The following is an 18,690-nucleotide window of genomic DNA, read 5'->3' as shown; positions in this document are numbered from 1 at the left end:
TCCCAATAGACAAAGCTGGAACAATTTGAGCAACAAAATGAATAGTATAGTCTTGGATTATAACCCAAAGTACAAAATAAGTGTTCGTAAGTCTATAGTGATATAAATGAATTATTGAATAAATAAATAAATGGGGGAGAACAGACAAACCTGAACAGAAGAATCCCAAATAATGTAGCTACTGCTCCCTCCAGGAGGGAGAACGTAACTCTCTGCCCCTGAAGTATGGGACATGCACAGTGACTTCCTTTTAATGAGCACAGTGGAGAAACCTGACAGTCACTCTACCTGAGCCAGAAGATCAACGTCAGCAGTGTTAAGTCACCTTGATGGCATGTACCCTTGTACCCTTGTATCCTTGATAATGCTGTGATGGGAATAGCACCTTACCTTTGTGATCTTCCAGACAAACCCCATAACCCCAGTCTAGCCGTGAGAAAAATATCAGACAAACCCAAATGGAAGGACATTCTACAAAATACCTGCCCAGTACTCTCCTCAACATTGTCAAGGTCAACAGAAACAAGGAAAGTTTGAGGAACTGTCACAGTCTGGAGGAGCCTAAAGACACATAACAACTAAATGTAATGTGGTATTCTCATGGGACCCTGGCACAGAGAAATGACATTGGGTAAAAACTAAGGAAATGTGAATCAAGTATTGACTTTACTCAATTATAATGTATCCATATTATTTCATAAGTTGTGACAAATGTACAATATTAATGCTACATTTGGGAAACTGGGCGTGGGATATATGGGAACTCTCTGTAGTATAATTACAACTTTTCTGTAAACCTAAAATTTACAGAAATAAAATAAATAAAACGTTTCTTTTGAAACCCTCTCTCCCTGCCCCCACCCCACCCACTTTTCTTTCTCTTGACCCTCTCTTAACATAGTGGTCACCGCTCTATGCCCTGGTCATGCAAGAAATTGTAGTGGCACAAGCAGGCAGCCTTGACATCTCTCTGAATACAATGTGGCAGCTCTCGCTGGTTGGTATGGAGAGCCGAATACCACTTCTGGTTTCCCGGCACCCTTATTTCTTGACTTATCTAGTTTCTGGGGGCTTATCTGAGGCATTTTTATGGGCTGTAGTGTGGTCTGAGAAATAGCTAGTTTGCAGCCTGGAGGAGTCCTGTGCATCCGTCTTTTGCTGCTGCAGGAGCCAGACTCTGCACTGCTGGGGCAGGGACCCAGTGCCCTCTGGGTGAGGACGGTGGGGTGTTCTGGGGGCTGACACATCTAACTCTGATTGGGCTGACGTCTTCCTGAAGGCAGCCTGGATATCCCTCTTCTGCTCCACCATCTATCTCTGTATATGTGATATAACCTCTGTCTCCTCTTCTGGACCGTTATTCTAGTCTCCTTTTTCTTTTTAATCTTCGCTTTTAAACACTCTCCTTAGATTTACAGGGATCGATTATATGGCTATATTGATTATATGCCAAGAGGGGCAGAATTTCATGGGGAAATGGATGGTGAGTTACCACGTGCACCCACAGGACCTGCTCTCCCCATGCAGCCCTGGAGGAGGGATTCAGACCCCCTCCCCACCTACCCGAACACCCGGGTGGCAGGAGCTAGGATTTCCCCAGTGGCCCTGGGGGAAGTAGGTGGGTGGACTGGGGGACAGGGCTGTGCAGCGGGAGGGTGACAAGGCAGGGTTGCTCTCCCCCCTTCCTTCTACCTTTGTCCTCTCCTCCTTCCCCATCCCCAGGCAGGCCCTGCCTTCTGAGAGTAGAGGCCTGGGGAGAGGGGAGGGGGAGCCTGGGCCAGGCAGGGGTGTATGGAAGGGAAAAGGAGGAAATTCCTGACCATGACAGGGAGGGTGGGACACTCTGGGGACAGACCAGACGGGGGAGTTCTCTTGTGAGGCAGCCCCCAGGTCAAGCGTGGAAACTGGCTTCTGCCTGTGAGTGGTGAGCAACAGGCAGAGAGGTGCCTGGTGCCTGGAGCAGCAAGGTCTGGAGAAAGCACGCATGGACGTGAGCTAATTGGCTAAGAGCTCAGACATCAGGGTCAGACGGACTTGCGTTTGAATTCTGGCCCTGATTCTTCCTGTGTGTGACCTTGAGCAAATGACTTTGCTTCTCCATCTTACTCAGCCTGTTTCCTCCCCTGTGAAATCCCTTTCCTCTCTTCTCCATGTCAGTCATGGCCTTCAACACTCTCAAAGGATGGCTGTTTTTAATAGATCTCTTTTCAGTCCACTGGTTTGTTTTTCTGTCCTTACTGTAAGCTCAGATCCCAAGAACTGGTTGTTTTCGTTTGTTTTTTAAAAGACAACAAGTGAACATGAGTGTGTTTTGTCACTGAACCATTTTACGTGTTAAAGCTCATAATGACAGCAGTGTCTGTTAGGTAGATAAACCGGTGTGTCGAGGATACAGATGTTAACCTAACTTCTTAATTTGTTGATCACGCTTTTACAGCTGTGTGAAAGACACAGCACAGCGTACTTGGGCTGGTGTGCTCTGTGTTGATTACACACCAAAGTGATTTCCCAAGACCCAAATCTGATCGTGTTCTCACTCATTTAAACATCTCCAGTGACCACTATTGCCCAGAAGACCAAGCTCACACTTGGAAGGCAAAACCATGGCTGATGTGACCCAAACATACTCTTCATCACCCGCCTCCCCGATCCTCTCCTTCCTTTCACCACGTCTATTCCCCAGTAGAATGGATTTCAACGCCTCCTGAACACGTCCTGCTCTCTCATGTTTCCGAGCCTCTACCCATGTGCTTCTTTCTTTGTTTTTCTGGAAGGTTTCTGTGTATTCAAAACCCAGCACAACTGCATCTCTGTAAAGCATTCCCCGGTTCCCCCAGGCAGAGCTCTGTGTTCACTCTTCTTACTCATGGGTAGAGAGCTTTGCATGCCTGTATCAATGCACTGACAGCGTCTGGCCAGTGTTCTCTTTATCTTTGTATCCCCAGAGCCCAGCACAGTGATTGGCAAATAGTAGGAACTTAAGCAGGTGAATGAATACAGACCCATTTCCATGTACTTTGTGTTATTTTCCCAAGAAAAGCAGTTACTAAGATGGATTCTGGAGTCCACCAGCCCTGATTTCAAATCTCGGTTCTGTCATTTGTGAATGAGTTTAGCCAGATTACTTAATGTCTCAGTTGCTTCAGCTCATAAATGGGAGTAATATTAATCTTATAGGGATGTTGGGAAAATTAAGTATGAAAGTAAGCTACTTAGCAGTGCCAGGCACAAATAATCATCCAGTGAACGATAACTATAATTATTGGACCAAAGTGTCCGTGTTCTCATGACAGAGACCCCTTTATGTGTAGCAGCACGTGGCTATGAGACAAACACCTTGGAACAGAGATGCTATTGGTGCAGGATCAATCCATTTGAGAGTCAGACCATTAACCTTGGCCCTGTTGGCACTGTGCCCAGCCTAATTGTATTTGAAGGTCCCAGGGAAGACTCAAATGGCTTAAATGTCTAGAGAAGCAAGAAAACCCATTTAAACCGGGTAGCAGATCAGGGAATTTTACCTCTCGTTACGTTTCGTATAGGCAAGTCAGTTGTTTCCTTGCCGCTGGCCTTGGTGACTGTCCTTGGTGATTATTAATAAATGTAACTGTTTGCATTTTCCAAATATGTTGAAATTTCACAAGTCATTCATTTACAGGACAAACACCAAAGCAAATCAACCCAGTCTTTGGAAAAGCAACTGATGTAGGCGTAATCCACATCCTCCATTAACATGGAGGATTTGAAATTGAGCACACAGAAGGAAAATGAATGAATTGCCTACTTTGGTCTTTCTTGTACTTCAACCATTTGCTCTTTACCCAGAACATACATATCCCTGTGTGATACGTATTCTTTTAAATGTTTTATTACGAAGGCATAGTTTTTCATCAACTGCAGATTTCATCTGTGCTCAGAAAGCATTCAGTGACTGCCCTCAAGGAAAATTAAGAGGCAGCCCAGATACTAGCTAAACCAGCATTCAGGGTGACCTAGTCAAGCGTCTTGAGGCTGCTGCCCTTAACTTAAACAGTTTGCCCTGGCCGTATGGCTCAGGCTGCCAAGGAAATAAACCAGGACCCTCGAGAGTGTTTCGTGCTGGAGTGGCATTTGCAAATCTGGTTTGGGGGGGCTCTTGATAAAGGTGGTTCCTTCCTGTGCTCCGGCTGTGCTGACTCGGTTCAGTGCAGGAGGGCCACCAGCAGTTTCTGGAAGTCCCCAGAGGTGTCTGAGCGAACCATGTCAGAGAGAGACTTCTGATACTTCTCTTGGAACTTGGCTTTTATCCCCTGAAGGTCCACCTGTAGGAGAGATAACAACAGCAACTGGGACATTTATAGCGTTTTCACCATAAACACAGGCAGCCACTGTTCTGAGCACGTCATTCTCACTTGCTCATTAATGCCTCAAAGCAGCCCTTAAGAGTCGGAGTTATTATTCTTCCTATTTCGTGGCTGAGAATAGGAAAGCTGAGTTCAGTGTCTGTGTGTCTGTTCCAGTAAAACTTTGTTTATGGACACTAAAACTTGAATTTCATATGATTTTATGTGTTACAAAAATATTATTTTTCCTTTGAGTTATTTACAGTTACTTTAATCATTTTCAGGTAACAGGACTGTACAAAAACAGGTGGTGGGCCTGATTTGGCTTGCAGGCCACAGTTTGCTGACTCTCAGTATAAGGTTAAGAAAATTGTCAACACAGTTTGAAATGATGCCTTTTTTTTTTTCTCTTGTACCCTGATCAGCAAGGATATTAGTGCCAAACAACAAAATTCAATTCATTATCAATTTTTAGGACTTATTTTGAATCTACGGTTGACCCTTGAGCAATACAGGAATTAGGAACACAGACACCCCTGTGCAGTCTAGAATCTGTGTATTGCTACGTGCAGTCTAGAATCTGTGTATTGCTATCTCTGCCTCAAAAACAAAGGAATTTGATCCATGACTCACCCAAGGGCAGGAAGCTGAAACAGTTTGGATAGAATCAGGCCTCAAACCCTAGTTCTTTTGATTCTACATATTGTGATCTCTAATGGAGCACAAACTTCTCCCCATACTTACTTAATGTAAAGAGCCATAAAATGAAAATACAGGTACTGTTATTTACTGAAAAAATCTGCATATGGGCGCACCCACACCATTCAAATCCGTGTTGTTCAGGGATCAACTGTAAGTCATTGAAAAGCTTGAAAAACCTAGGTGCTGGAGGTGGGGAAAGGACTCAGAAGAAACAAGTATAAAAAGATTGTTCTGCTCTGAAGATTCTGACCACCTAGTAAAGGAGATAATACTTGCACCATGGAAGATATAATTCCAGAAAGAACACAGTAAGTCTCATAAAAGAAGCACAGAGCTCTCTTTAACCAGGAGTTTTTTGTTTTTAGCTTTGTTGTTATCGTTGTTTTTAATTTAGACTCTATCTTGCTTTCTTGAGAGACTCACAAACCATTGCTCAAGCTTCTGGTTCTTTTCTTCTCCTGCCCCAATTAGAGGGCCCAACAGGAGAGAGAAAGATGAGAGCAGGAGAGGGTAGGAGAGGGAGGAATTGTTGGAAGTGGATGCTGCGCAAGAGAGAGACTGCATCAGGCAGGTGGGCTGTGATCCCTGCTCCCCTGGCTGGTAGGCTGCTCAGCTGGGGGAGGGGCAGGAAGTGGTGGGAGGGGTGGGTCAGTGCAGGGATGGGGCGGGGCTCACGGGGCTCTGTTCTAGTACCTGGCAGCTTTGGGGGATTAGGGGATCTGGCCAATATATCTGGCTGGGCCGGAAGCATTCCGAGGGGATGGTCCCCATGTGGAGATGACCCAGGACCTGTGGTCAGTACTGAGATAGGACAGAGCATCTTGGAATAAACACGCTACAGCTCATGCATGCTGGAGTGAATATGGCACCCTGAGGAGCCCTCGGAGTGGTCCAACCCCCTGGAGTCTTTAGAATCCTTGCTGGGCTTTGTCACCAACCTGCTCCTTGGAGTGTCTTAGGATCTCCAGAGACTCTGGCTGGGGGAGGTGGGTTACTAAGAGACAGAGAGACAGAGAAGGCTGAGACCTGGAGAGATAAGGGAAAGAGAGAATCAGAGCAACCAAAATAAAACAAAGAGAGTGGCAGAGAGACTGGAGGAGGGAGAGGGGAGGAGGAAAAAGAAAGGGGCTTAATAGAGAGAGGGAAATATGAATTGTGGAGGAGGGAGGAGAGGAGAAAGAGGGGGAGGAGAAATTCCAGGAATAGAAATAAAAACGAAAGAATAGTTGTGTTGCTAAGTTATATTTCAAAACAGTGTCAGATATTAAGTATTATTTGTCAAAAAGCTGGGGGCCAGAATTTGGGTTGGTATCTTTTCCCCCTCATTTAACACGTTTTTGAGGGAAGATGTCTGTGGTTTTCAAGTGCCCAGTTCCACCTCACTCTCCAAGGCCTCTCTGCTGTGGATGAAATGCCATTTCCCATTTATTCTGCAATTCCTCCTCTCTGTGGCCCTGTACTCTGAATATGAGTCTTGACAGCTGCTCCCAAGCTTCTGGCCACTCCTCTCCCTGTGCCTTTGTTATACTCATGCACTCTCAAAGGGGGGCGATATTGTTCCCAACGGGGGCAAAAACTGGTTCTTAGAGGGTGAAAAAACATCTTAATCTTTTTATGTAAAATTAATTGCGTATGTACATAGGGAACATAAGCAGATTCACACAGTGTATGCCGTGTTAACATTTCTTGGAGGGGAGTGACAGTTAGGAGAAAACTGGGTCTAAGAAGGCTCCCTGGGGGGGAGGGTGGGCGATCGCTAACTTAAAAAAGGTTGAGAAACGTTGTCTTGTACTGATGTGGTTTTTTGTGCAAAATTGTGCTTCTGGGATGTGTTTAAGGAAATAAAGGCCTAGCTCAGGAGTCGGGAAATTACTTGCTCGGGTGATCTAGTCCATTGTTCACCTTTCAGAGTGTCTGTTTTACCTTCCTTAAAATGGAGCTGCCCTATCCGGAACAGTCCCTCCAGTTTCCCTCCACACACTACCCCGAGCTCTCCGGAGCCACAGATGACAGACATAGAAGCCGCTAACGTTACTGTATTTGTATAAAAAGAAACACACTGTCCTCTACAAAGTCTGGGAAGGCAAGGGCCCTCTCTGTTTTACTCTTTCTGTAAATAGGCTCTTACTGAAAACGACCTGTAGATGACATCAGTGGTGGCAAAACAAGAAGGTGGAGCCCAACGAGTGCGTCTTACCTCCGCCTGGGTCACAATGATGTCAATGAGGGTCTCCTCGTCAGTCCCCGCACCCTTCATGGCCTTGTACAGACAGTCAGCAAAGTAGCCCTCGAGGTCCCGGGCACTCCTCACTGGGCAGGGCAAAGGGAGAGAGAACGTGATGTGTTCATGTTTTGTGGAATAACACAGAGACCCTGGGAAGGAACAGAGCTGGCTCAGAGTGTCACCTGGCTGCCCTTGGAGCTGATGGAATTGTGAGGCCGGTGTTTGAAAGGAGCAGACTTCACACTGTTGATAATGGGATCTGGAAGATTCCCCTGGGGTCAGGGCATCTGGACTCTTCGACCAAAACCCCTTCAGACACCTAAGAACCTCTCCTGTTCCCTGAAGACCCTTGGGAGGAGGTGGAGGGCTGTGACCATCCGCCGGTCCTCCTTGTAAAGTTCATGATTCTCACCAGCAGGAATACTTTCTCACCTCTAAGAGAAATCTCTGATGTCAGAGTTGGGTTTGGAGGGGAAACACGGACTGGCTGGCAACCTTGCCATATAAAACTTCATAATCTTGAAGATACACTCAGTTGGACCGTGGCCCTCCTCTGCCCATGCTAAACAACCTTCCTTTCTTTTGTTTTTCCTCACTAGGTCTTATTTTTAAAAAATATTTATTTATTTATTTTGGCTGCCCCGGGTCTTAGTTGCGGCACATGGGATCTTAGTTGAGGCATCATGCGGGATCTAGTTCCCCGAGCAGGGTTGGAGTCCAGGCCCCCTGCATTGGGAGCACAGAGTCTTACCCACTGGACCACCAGGGAAGTCCCTCACTGGGTTTTATTTGTGCTCGCCTCATCTCTGGATCTTTTCCAAGGTCCCCACAATCATCTTCGTTTTCCATCTGGGATGTGGGCTTGATGCAATGTTTGATCCTGTCTACAGAGCACCTTTCTGTGATGCTGCCAGTTGCTCTTTTCTGGCCCTGCCCCAGCCAGAAATGAATAAAGTATGATCTAATCCACAGATTAACAAAGTATGGTTTCTATTCACCAGACAGGGGATGGGGTGCATCTCTGCTCCTGGGGATAAATCATGATTGCTCTCCCCTCCTCCAAGGCTCATCTGGGTCCACCAGGACTAACACTTTGGGAGAATGAACCCTTTACTGTTTATGTTGCTGACATTTACCTAGAACACTTAACATTTTTGATGTTAGTAATAAATAATAAGTAATACATTCAGCGTAAGTGTGGAATGCACATCCTTAATACGTCCTGCCGTGAGAACTCTTGTCTTCTAGGTAACTGCCGATAGAATGCTTACAAGGAAGGGGGAGGAACAGAATTAGGAAAGCAGAGTCTAGGTTGTGGGGGTGGGTGGTCTGTCTCCTTATTTTATAGGTCATGTGGCAGCCACCAGCGTGTCAGTGGAGAAGCCCAGACCCAGGAGTCTGAATCCACAAGCTGCTGGATTGGTGGTGGTGGTGATGGGGTGGGGGGGTGAACCTGGCAATTTGGGGAGCAGCGTGTTTGAGACTCACTGTGACACACACCCCCAGACGTTCTGAGCTAGTGGCCTCACAAGGTTTTCCCGAGGACCCCGTCCTGTGCGCTCGTACTAACTGACGCTGCAGTGATCGTCTGCCTAACTTCAGCGCGTTCTGTCCCCACACCAGTGACTTCCCCCCCGACACTCCTTCTTCCTGATATTTTGGGGAGAAAACTCTCAAGTTGTCTACCGTATACAGTCTATGCCTGGTGAACAACCTTTGTTGTTCGCAGCGGCAGGAATACCCCGAAAGTTTGGGTGGGGCCAGCTTGGGAGGATGCGGGAATAAAGATCTTCGTGCGTGTGAGAGGAAGGGCAGCCAGCCAGCCCGCGGTGCCTCTTGCCCCTCCTGGCCTGCAGAGCAGGGGCTCTCAAACTCCAGGGGGCATAAGATGATCACGGGAGGAGCTTGTCAATGTGTGGCTTTGGGCTGCATTCCAGGAAGTCCTAAGTGGGTAACCTGGAGTGGGCCTCCAGAAACTGCACTTTCACACGCCTCCCCACGTGAGTCTGATGCAGGGGGTCCGTGGACCCCACTTTGAGAAGTGCTGCTCCAAAGGCTGCAAGCAGTGGGAACCGTTTGGTCTCATAACACCTCCTCAATTTTAGTGGCAAACTGGCATCTTTATGAGTTATGCGGGAGTAGGGTGGGGAGTGTGTAGAGAATTTAGTCATGAAGTCATGTTCCACTCTTTGTGTGGCTCCTTTTCAAGGTCTTTTCTAATCTCTTTTATATTTGCTACCAGTGGAGTCCACCCAGCTCCTGCATTTCATGGTCCCCCAACTGCAGGGATGGGTCCTTTCCTTCCTCTGTACCTGCTTTGCTCTGATTGGTTTTATCTTTACTGTAGCTCAGTCTGTTGATTTGTGTGTATCTGCCATGAGTTTGAAGCTTCTTAAGAACAGGAACTGGCCCTATTTGCCTCTGATCCCCACACCTGGCTCAACTGCTGGCCCAGGCAGGTGCTAAGTAAATGTTAAAGGGTTGAATGGTTTTATTACCATTAATACTTAATACTAATAAGAATTACTATTAATCTTCTGACTGAACTCTGGCGTTCTCCTGCTTCTTTACACTGCAGGTACAGAAAGGCTTTGGAGCCTTGTAGCTGGGCCATGAGTAGATCTCCCCGTTTACTTAACACACTCATCCTTATAGCCCTAAGGACAGTCATCTGTGTGTATCCATTGTGGGACAGGAGTGACATTAAAGATTTTCAGGCCTCTATAACAATAGCAGACCTGCTAATCTGAATGCAAAATGAGGGTGGGAAAAAAAAAATCAATTGCTGACATTGCCCCCAAAATCCCATCAGAAAAACAAAACAAAAGGGTTTGGCAGCGAGAGCACATTTTGTAGCTTCCAGGGGCTGCTTTTTTGGTTCTTCCTCTTCTTCTGGGGATATTCTCTCCATTTCTCGTGCCATTTGGGTTGCTGCCCTGGCCTCCTCGCCACCGGAGTGTGGACAATGGACAATGCCTTCATTCCGGGGCTTGCAAAAATGAGAAATGAGCCTGCCAGCCACAGCCCGGTACCCATCTCTCTGCTATTTCCTGCCTACAGGCAACACCTGGAGAGAAATGCCTGGCGTTTGCTTGGCACGGCCTTGATCTAGTCTCCCCCGCCTTGCTTTCTACACAGACCTCATTCATTCCAGTGTTGAAGGGAACCAAATGGAAAAGGTCACCCTTGGGCCATGAGGCACCCGCAGAAACTTGTTCCTGGATCCGAACCTGGGTGCTTTTGAGTGTGTGTCACGTGAACCGCGTGCTGCCCCACGAGACTAGACAATGGTCCCAGGCTGTTGATGGAGGCTCTCGGGGCTCCGTGATCTTAGTGGGACTGTCGTGGATGCTGTGGTAGCTCCCCCAGCTGCTGTCTTCAGGACAGCAGGCACTCATGCCAAGTGTTACCTGCTGGCTGCTCAGGGTTGAGTCCCTTCTCAGGAGGGAGGGACTGACTGGGGTCATATCTGTTAGGAGTCAAAAGAGGCAGCTATCTTCCCCAAGGTTGCAGATGCTCCCTGGGTGCAGCCTGACGGCTGCTTGATGTGGGGTGTGAAGACCTGGTCCCCTTGCCTCCACTTTGGACATCCTGACTTCAGGGCTCCTTGGGGGACCAGCACAGCTCCTGTTGCAGCTGCATCACATTCATTCTCTCCCTTCGCAATGCTGCTTAGATGTGTGGTTCCCAAGCTATTCCCTGAAAGCTTCCTGCACACAAACCTCTGTCTCCAAGTCTGGTTCCAGGGAGCCCAACCCAAGTCAGGGGCTTTCCTAGCTTTACTTTACCGAGAGTTAAGTAGGCCTTCTGCAGATCTCCTGACGTTTCTGCTTCGATGGCCTCTTCGATGTCTTTGCCAATGAGCTGGAGAAAGAAAGTGCCGCTGTTAGTCCAGGTTTTGCTTTTGGCCTTGGTGCACTTGAGGCTCGTTCTTCTACAAAAAGCAATAGACTCTTCCAGATTTGGTCACGCGAGGACCAGAGGAACTCTGGGATTCCTCTCTGGCCTCAGCCCTTGCAGGGCTGGGGATGGTTGCCCGCCATTCGAGTGGGGACTCTCATGGCCTAGGAGTTAGTCCCGATTTGACCCCTAATGGATGTGACCCCAGTCAGGACCACTCCCTCAGCCTCAGTTTCCTCCTCTGTGAAATCAGGGAGTGGAAAAACAATGAATAAATACTGCAACAATATTCTTTATGTTTCTATCGTACTTGAGTTTCCTATGTGTTTATAAAAATTCTTTCCATTTCCAATTTTCCAGGAGGCTATGGTTATAATCATCTCCCACACCTTCCTCTGTTGTGGACTGAGACTGGGAGCTCGGGCACCTACACTTTGGATGACATGAATAGAGGTTGTGAAGTTCATGGTAAGGACTTGGTCTAATGTTTCTGATACTGTGGGGCTACTTGGGCTGGGAGCCAGGGGCTGACCACGTCAAATGCTGCTTTCTTTCCCTCTGGGGAGACTCCAGATGATCTTATATTCACCGCCAGCTTGTTCTGCACAGCATTACACATTAGGTTTCCTTCCAAATATTTATAGAAGCTGAAGTTCAGAGTAAATTGTGACCACGCTTAACACAAGTACCGCCTGGGCCAAGCTCAGGGCAGGCATATAAAGAGAAAGGAGAACTTTTGGTTGGGTTTGGGAAATGCAATTAAGCATTAGAAATACTGAAACTTCTTTCTTAGAAATTATCTCTTGAGGATATGACACAATTGTGAGTCTATAAATAATTGGGACCTTTGAGGACATGCCAGTGGAGTTTATGTAGTTTATTCTGAAAACACTGGTAAACAACATATTCTTTGTGATACGAGCACAATAGATATGGGGGGAAGGAGGGTCCAGATTTAATGAAACCCGTAGCTTGATGTCCTCACCATAGTTGGCCCATCTAGAGGTCTGGTGTGGAATCGACCTAGATAAGAAGGGGACTGGATTGGGGGGGCTTTCAGTCCCTTTCTTAGCTGTTCTGAGGTGTTGGTGGTTGGATGTGGGAGCTGGTATTTCAGAAGAAACTGCTATCACTTTTCCCATGAACAGGGTTCTTGTTGTGTAGACTGAGATTGTGTTTCAAGAGGACATTGTCCTCACACAGGTCTGTGTTTAGTAAAAAAAAAAAAAAAAAAAAAAATCCTCACATTAAACCACTTTCCATTATCATTGTTAGTACTGGGCTAGAACAGTGTTTTAAAATTTTCTGTAGCATCTCAGCCTACACAACAGATAAAAGCAGGAAAGCAGAGCTGTTCTGGGGAGGCGGGAGATGGGCTCCTTACCACAGCCCTAGACGGTAATGCCAGGTTCCTAGCCTCTCAGTCTCTTTGCTGGCCAACTCCGGGGGCACTATTCATGAGATACAGTGAGACGGCATTGCCCTTTGTTCTCTACCTACCTCCTGCCCCCCATTCCCTCCTGGTAGCTACCAAGCCACCTCCAGGGACTCCATTGAGCACACATGGAAAACAGTCCACTGGCCCAAGCTACTGAGATGCTCCTTTGCAAATGGAATGCTTCTCACTTATCGGAACACTTAATTCTTAGGGGGGCTCTTTGGACAAAACCAGGTTTTCTGATCTCGGTACAAAAACCCATTGCCAGGGTGGATTCCAGACAAGCCTCAAAGGCTTCTAGTTTACCAGGTAGCATTGCCTGTGGGGAGATTATTAGAAGAATAGGAGACACATTTCTTTCTTTTAAAACCAATGCCCCAAACTGACAGCGTGCCCACGGCAGAGCCCTGTGCACTCTGACTTTGGTTATAGCAGTTAAAGGGCTAAAGGTTCTGGAGTGGGCTTAGGAACACTTTAGGGAAGGGGAGAACTTTCTGGTGAGGGGTGTGGTGGTGAGGCAGTGACCTGGGGTCATGGGTATGTGTACCTACAATTTATACTGAGCCATGTTTTGGGAACTTTATAACTCTACAAGCCTTTCATATTTGGTAGATTTGGGGACGGTAATAATCTTTCATGATGCTGCAGAGTTGGGGAAGCTTTGTTGCTTGGGCTGGGATCTCTGAGGGTGTCAACAGTTAAGACTCAGGTCTAGAGGGCAGATAAAGGGCAAAAACCTGAGTTTTTGCGCCAAAAATTAAAATTCGACTCTATGCCAGGACAGCCTATGCCGTACGACACACTTCACTGATCTGACCCTTAGCATCTTAGTGCCTTTAGCCAGAGACCATGAGAAGATTTATGGAGGCAGGTTCCCAAGATCAGGATGAACTCAGAAGATCAATGATAAAGATCAAGATGAACAATGTTCCAACAAGGCTTTAGGAATGATGAATAGGTGGCATTTTAGAGCTGGTTTCATGTAAAGAATTATCAGATCAATTGATTCTCTTACTGACCATTTGAGTTTTAGCTCTGTTTTTTGACACTGTCGGTTCACATAAGGCGACTCATAACAACTGCTAATGTTAATTGAGCACCTACTTCATGCCAGGCAATAAATGCTTTAAATCTGTTAATTCATTTAATCCTTACTAACCCTGTGAAGTAGGTACTATTATTATCCCTATTATACGGTTGGGGGAACTGAGGCACAGAACCCTTAATAACTTGCCCAGGGTCATACAGCTAGTAGCCTAGAGCAGACTTGTTAAACCTTAACATGTATCAGAATCTGGAAGATTTGTTAAAGCACAGACTATAGGACCCTAACTCCAAGGAAGCTGATTCAGTAGGTCCAGGGCCGGCACTAAGAATTCTCATTTTAAACATTGTGTCAAGTGATACGGATTCTGCTGTTTGGGGATTAATTATGAGAACAATCGGCCTAGGGAGTATCCTTAGATAGTCAGTACTTCATGTACACACACACACACACACACACACACACACACACACGTGTGTTTCTATAGTGATCTCCAATGACAGCCACCCCAGAAACTCCATCCATGGCCCCAGTCTTATGGGAAGAGGGTCTAGGTCATGGAGAAGGCTTCCAGCTCAGTCTACACAGCTCCAGGCCCAGGGGCCAGGGGAGTACAGGGTCAGCTGCCTTTGATCACGGCTCTGGGCAGGATTTGAAAGCAGAGGGCCCTAAGGGCTTATATACAGTGATGATAAAATTCCAAAGCTTTGTTGTCTTTTCATCTGCTGGCAACACATAGGAAATGCTATTTTGAGTGAGGAGCGGCCAGCTCTAGCTGAGGTAGGAGCTCAGGCTGGGGAATCTTGGAATTCTCATCCACTTTCTGCTACTGACTTGCTGTGTGGTCCTGATAAGTTACAGATGGTTCCTTACTTGTAACAGATTTTCCTCCACCAGCAGTTGTGGGTAACAATGGCTCTTCAGCCTACTTTTGAGTTACAGTATTCTTGTGAAATTGAAATGAGACACAGGGTACAGATGTCCTTTAAAACCATTCCACAAATATAAAATAGGAGACCAAAACAAAATCTGATATTCCACAAAGGTCTTCTTGCAATTAAAGACTGATTTTCAGGGAAGGATTAACCACTGAGTGCCTTGAAATAGCTAACTCACCTCGTTGACTTAAAATTATCATTAGATTAAAAAAAATAACTGTATAAAAGTAACTGATACACATCTTTCCAAGAGTGTATCTCTGAGGTATTATCACATCTGTTTTGGGAGCAGTAGGCACTGTTAGCCCAACTGTCAATTGGAATCATAGTAACAGCAAACATATGTAAGCTTACCACATGCCAGATACTGTCCTGAGCCTTTTATATTCATCTTATTTAACACCTAAAATAACCCCGTGAGGGTGGGGTGTTGATGTTCACGGTCCCTGTTTTACAAATGAGGATGGTGACATCAGGTCACTTGTTAGTGATAGAACCGGGACTTGAACCTGTCACCTCTGGCTCTAGGGCTTTGCTCCTAAACTTGACACTCCCCTGCTTCCCTAGCCTCTGTTGCAAAGCAGGGTTTCCCAGACTCAGCAGTGCACTGGGGGCCGAATGACTGTTTGTTGTGGGAGGCGCCCTGGGCACTGTGGGTTGTTCAGCAGGATCCCTGGCCTTGACGCTCTGGATGCCAACGGTGCTGCTTGCCCCTTGACGCTCTGGATGCCAACAGTGCTGCTTGCCCCTTGACGCTCTGGATGCCAACGGTGCTGCTTGCCCCAGCGCACCTTGTTGTGACAACCCCACATGTTTCCAGACATTATCAAATATCCCTTGGGGGGTGCAAAATCACCCCGATTGAGAACCACTATTGTAAAAGACACCCCACCCCCTGCCGCCCAGTTCCACATCCCAGAACTCGGCTTCTTTTGGAAATAACTTGAGACTCAGTTTCCGTGTGAACTCCTTGCCTTAGTACTGGATCACTTACAACTTGGTAGGCTTGAAAGGTGGCTCGTAACTGTTTGTGATTCCTCTTGGCCAGGACTTCACTGAAGGTAAGCTCGTCCGTGCCCCAGCGGCCTTCCCCTGCCTAGAGGGCCGAGTGCAAACATTTTGAAAAAGCCTTTTGCAAAAAGACTGAATAAACAGAGCTGTGACCAGGCCTCCCTTACAGGAAACAATAAAATATGCACTGAATCTAAGCCACATTGATCGATCTAGCACTTTAAACTTCTAACCCACAAGTATACCTCACATATTTATATTATTTATACCTTCCCTTGTTCCAAAGTGGATCTAAGGTGGTTAACCCCAGAATATAAGAATAGAAAAAGCAATTCTTTCAGGTTCATGAAGACCGTATATATGAAAAATATTTTAAAGATCATACTTATTTCCCAAGTAATTCCAATTCACATAAAATAAAGTAACAGTTGTTGAAAATAATGTTAATTAAAAAAAAAAAAAAGGATTTGCAGAGACTGACACATCTGCATACTTACATCGTACAGATCTTTGGCATCCTGACCAGCTAGATCTTTGTCTACATTATCTCCTTCATCGCGATTAGCCTAGAAAAATCAACACATTGTTATTAACTTGAGTTCCTGCTTGACCACAGAAAACAAAAAGGGAAAGTCCTAGAAAAGGGGGTGATTTCAGAGGGGTGGCCTGAAGCTAGACAGAACCTGGCAAAGTGGCAATGCTGCTCTTTGCTGCCATCTTTTGGGCACAACTGATAAACAGAGTAGCTTCTGTGACAACACATTTTCCCCTTTTTTTTGTAGAAACCAGGGTCACTCACAAACCCCACTGACCTCTAAGAAACCTCATTATGTCCCCTAGAATGAGTCTGTTGGGAAGCTATTAGTCTTCCTTCCAGAATATCAAATTTCACTTCTCAGGGTCCCAGCCCTGAAGAGCCCTGAATGTTGGTCATGGAAAGTTTTGGAGGTCTAACCTAAGCCCTTAGTGGCAGGTGGAATTCTAAGATGACCCAGGTGGCCCACACTCCTGTATAATCCCCTTCTTTTGAGTGTGGGTAAGACCTGTGAATATGGTGAGATACCACTCCTGTGATCATATTATGTTTATATGGCAAAGGGGATGTTTATAGATGTAATTAAAATCCCTAATCAGTTATCCTGGGTAGGTCTGACCCAATCAGGTGAGCTCGTTAAGGTCAGAGATGGAAGAAGTCAGAGACATGAACTCCTGCTGGCCTGGAAGAAACCAAATAGCCATGCTCTGAACTGTCTATGGGGCCACGACAGGGAACTGCAGATGGCCTCTAGGAGCTGAGTGGTCTCTGGTTGACAGCTAGCAGGAACACAGGGACATCAGTCGTACAACCACAGGGAACCGAAATCTACCAACTGCCAGTGCGCTTGGAAGAGGACCCCAGGCCTCAGATGAGATGGCAGCCCTGGCCGACACCTTGATTTCAGCCTGGCGAGACCCTGGCTAACCCGCAACAGGACCCCTGCCCCATGGAAACCGCTAGATCATGGGTCTGCGTAGTTGAGGTTGCTGAGTTTGCAGCAGGTTGTTACACAGCAGGAGAAAACTTACATACTCTTCGTGCTACAGGTGAAGCCTACTCTGTGTATTCTCTGCTCTCAGTCTCTCCACGTCGAGAGTAATGAAGCGGAGGAGACACACAAAGCTCATAAAGATGGGTGTGTCATGAGAGTGCAGGTGCCATCTGGCCGGGGGCTGCGGGGGCTGTGTCCTAGCAGGGCCAATTCTTAAAGCCCTGCTTTCCAGGCCAAGCTCCCTGCAGCAGTTCTTACAGGCCTAGGCTTGGGGTGAATCCTGCAAGTAAGTTGTGTCATGAAAAGGGCCCTACTTGGGGTCAGATGGGCTGGTTCTTGCTCCTAAGCTGTGTCTTACTGTGTGTACACCTAGCGGTTCCTCACTGGCAAAGTGAGGAGGTGATGCTTAATGAGATAACACACTAACAAAAAGGGATTGTAAACTACAAATGACTAGGTGGATTGTTATGATGGGAAAAATACCCACTGAGTAATTTCACATGAGCTGGGCTGACAGAACACAGGTTGATGATCCCTCAGTAACATTTTTAATAAAAGAAGGAAATGTTTATCATCGAAATTGCCTTTTTCATCATGGTCCCATGCTGCCAAGGGCTGTTTCCCAAGATCATAAGGCAGGTTAGACCTTTTTACTTTTACCTGTAGCAGGGAGACCAGAATTTTTTTTAGGCTTCCACTTGTGTCACCTTTGACATCTGATTCAAGGCTCCTGTCAAATACTTTTGGGGAAGAAGAAAGGAGGAGAGAATGCAGATTTAGTCTCCCAGAGGTATTTTGGAAGGAACATTCTTTAAAGTCAGAACAAACGGTCACTTACATCTTTGGTAGGCCTCTTTAATGGCGATGATTTCCTAGGAGAGGTAATAAAAAAAAAAATCAATACTCCAAGGTAGGATTAATCAATAATATAGGCAGAGACAAGCAAAGGGAAGAGGCAGGAGCTGTCTCTGGACACGGGATGCCTTTATGACTTCCTCCAAAGGGGGTTGTCCCTACAGGTCAAGGTCTAGGCCTAGAGCAAGTCCCCAGCTGTGTGGAGTCCTTTAGCATATGTCATCCTTAGTTAAAAGTGAAAACATTACAGCTAAGCTAACATCTTCTTTCACTACCCCCTCACCCCATCTCACTCTCCCTTCCCCACCCAGGTAGCCAGTGTTAGAAGTTCAGTGCATATTTTCCCTTTACATTTGTATACATATGTTTGTGCTACTGCAAACATACAGAACTGTTTTGTGTATGTGTTTAAAAAGTGGAATACTGTTCATATTGTTTGTTCTTTGACTTATTTTTTCACTCAGTAATAGGTTTTGGAGGTCCAGCTAGGCTTGTACATTAGTTAGTCACCTAGTGTTTTTTTTAAATCGATACAAAAGGTTCCATCCTACAGCAAGCCCCTGTTTATTTAGCCAGCCTCTGATTGATGGACATTTAGGCTGTTTTCAATTTTTCTCTACTTCAAACAAGGCTGCACTCAGTAAACAATTTGCTGTGTACAGGAGTGCAAGCCTCTCTCCAGGGTGTGTGCCAGGAAGAACGGCTTTACAGGCACACCTTGGAGAT

The 18,690-nt window shown here is 46.3% G+C and overlaps 1 protein-coding gene across 1 annotated transcript in view; it reads right to left on the bottom strand.

Moving 5' to 3' along the window:
- Nucleotides 1-3,907: 3,907 nt before the first annotated feature.
- Nucleotides 3,908-18,690, bottom strand: part of ANXA13 (annexin A13) — a 56,810-nt gene continuing 42,027 nt past the window's right edge. The window contains exons 6-12 of the mRNA XM_089899204.1: nt 17,948-17,981; nt 17,770-17,849; nt 16,078-16,146; nt 15,564-15,665; nt 11,037-11,112; nt 7,222-7,334; nt 3,908-4,301 (exon numbers count right to left, since the gene is read on the bottom strand). Of these exons, the coding sequence (XP_089755330.1) occupies nt 4,182-4,301; nt 7,222-7,334; nt 11,037-11,112; nt 15,564-15,665; nt 16,078-16,146; nt 17,770-17,849; nt 17,948-17,981 (594 nt within the window). The 3' untranslated portion in view covers nt 3,908-4,181. The remainder of the gene's footprint in view (nt 4,302-7,221; nt 7,335-11,036; nt 11,113-15,563; nt 15,666-16,077; nt 16,147-17,769; nt 17,850-17,947; nt 17,982-18,690) is intronic.

This window comes from Delphinapterus leucas, chromosome 17, assembly GCF_059928025.1.
Source record: "Delphinapterus leucas isolate spDelLeu-1000000601 "Yukka" chromosome 17, BTC_Dleu_Yukka2, whole genome shotgun sequence".
Lineage (NCBI taxonomy): Eukaryota > Metazoa > Chordata > Mammalia > Artiodactyla > Monodontidae > Delphinapterus > Delphinapterus leucas.
Note: the sequence above shows the minus strand (reverse complement) of the source record. Positions and strands in the feature narration are given on the sequence as shown.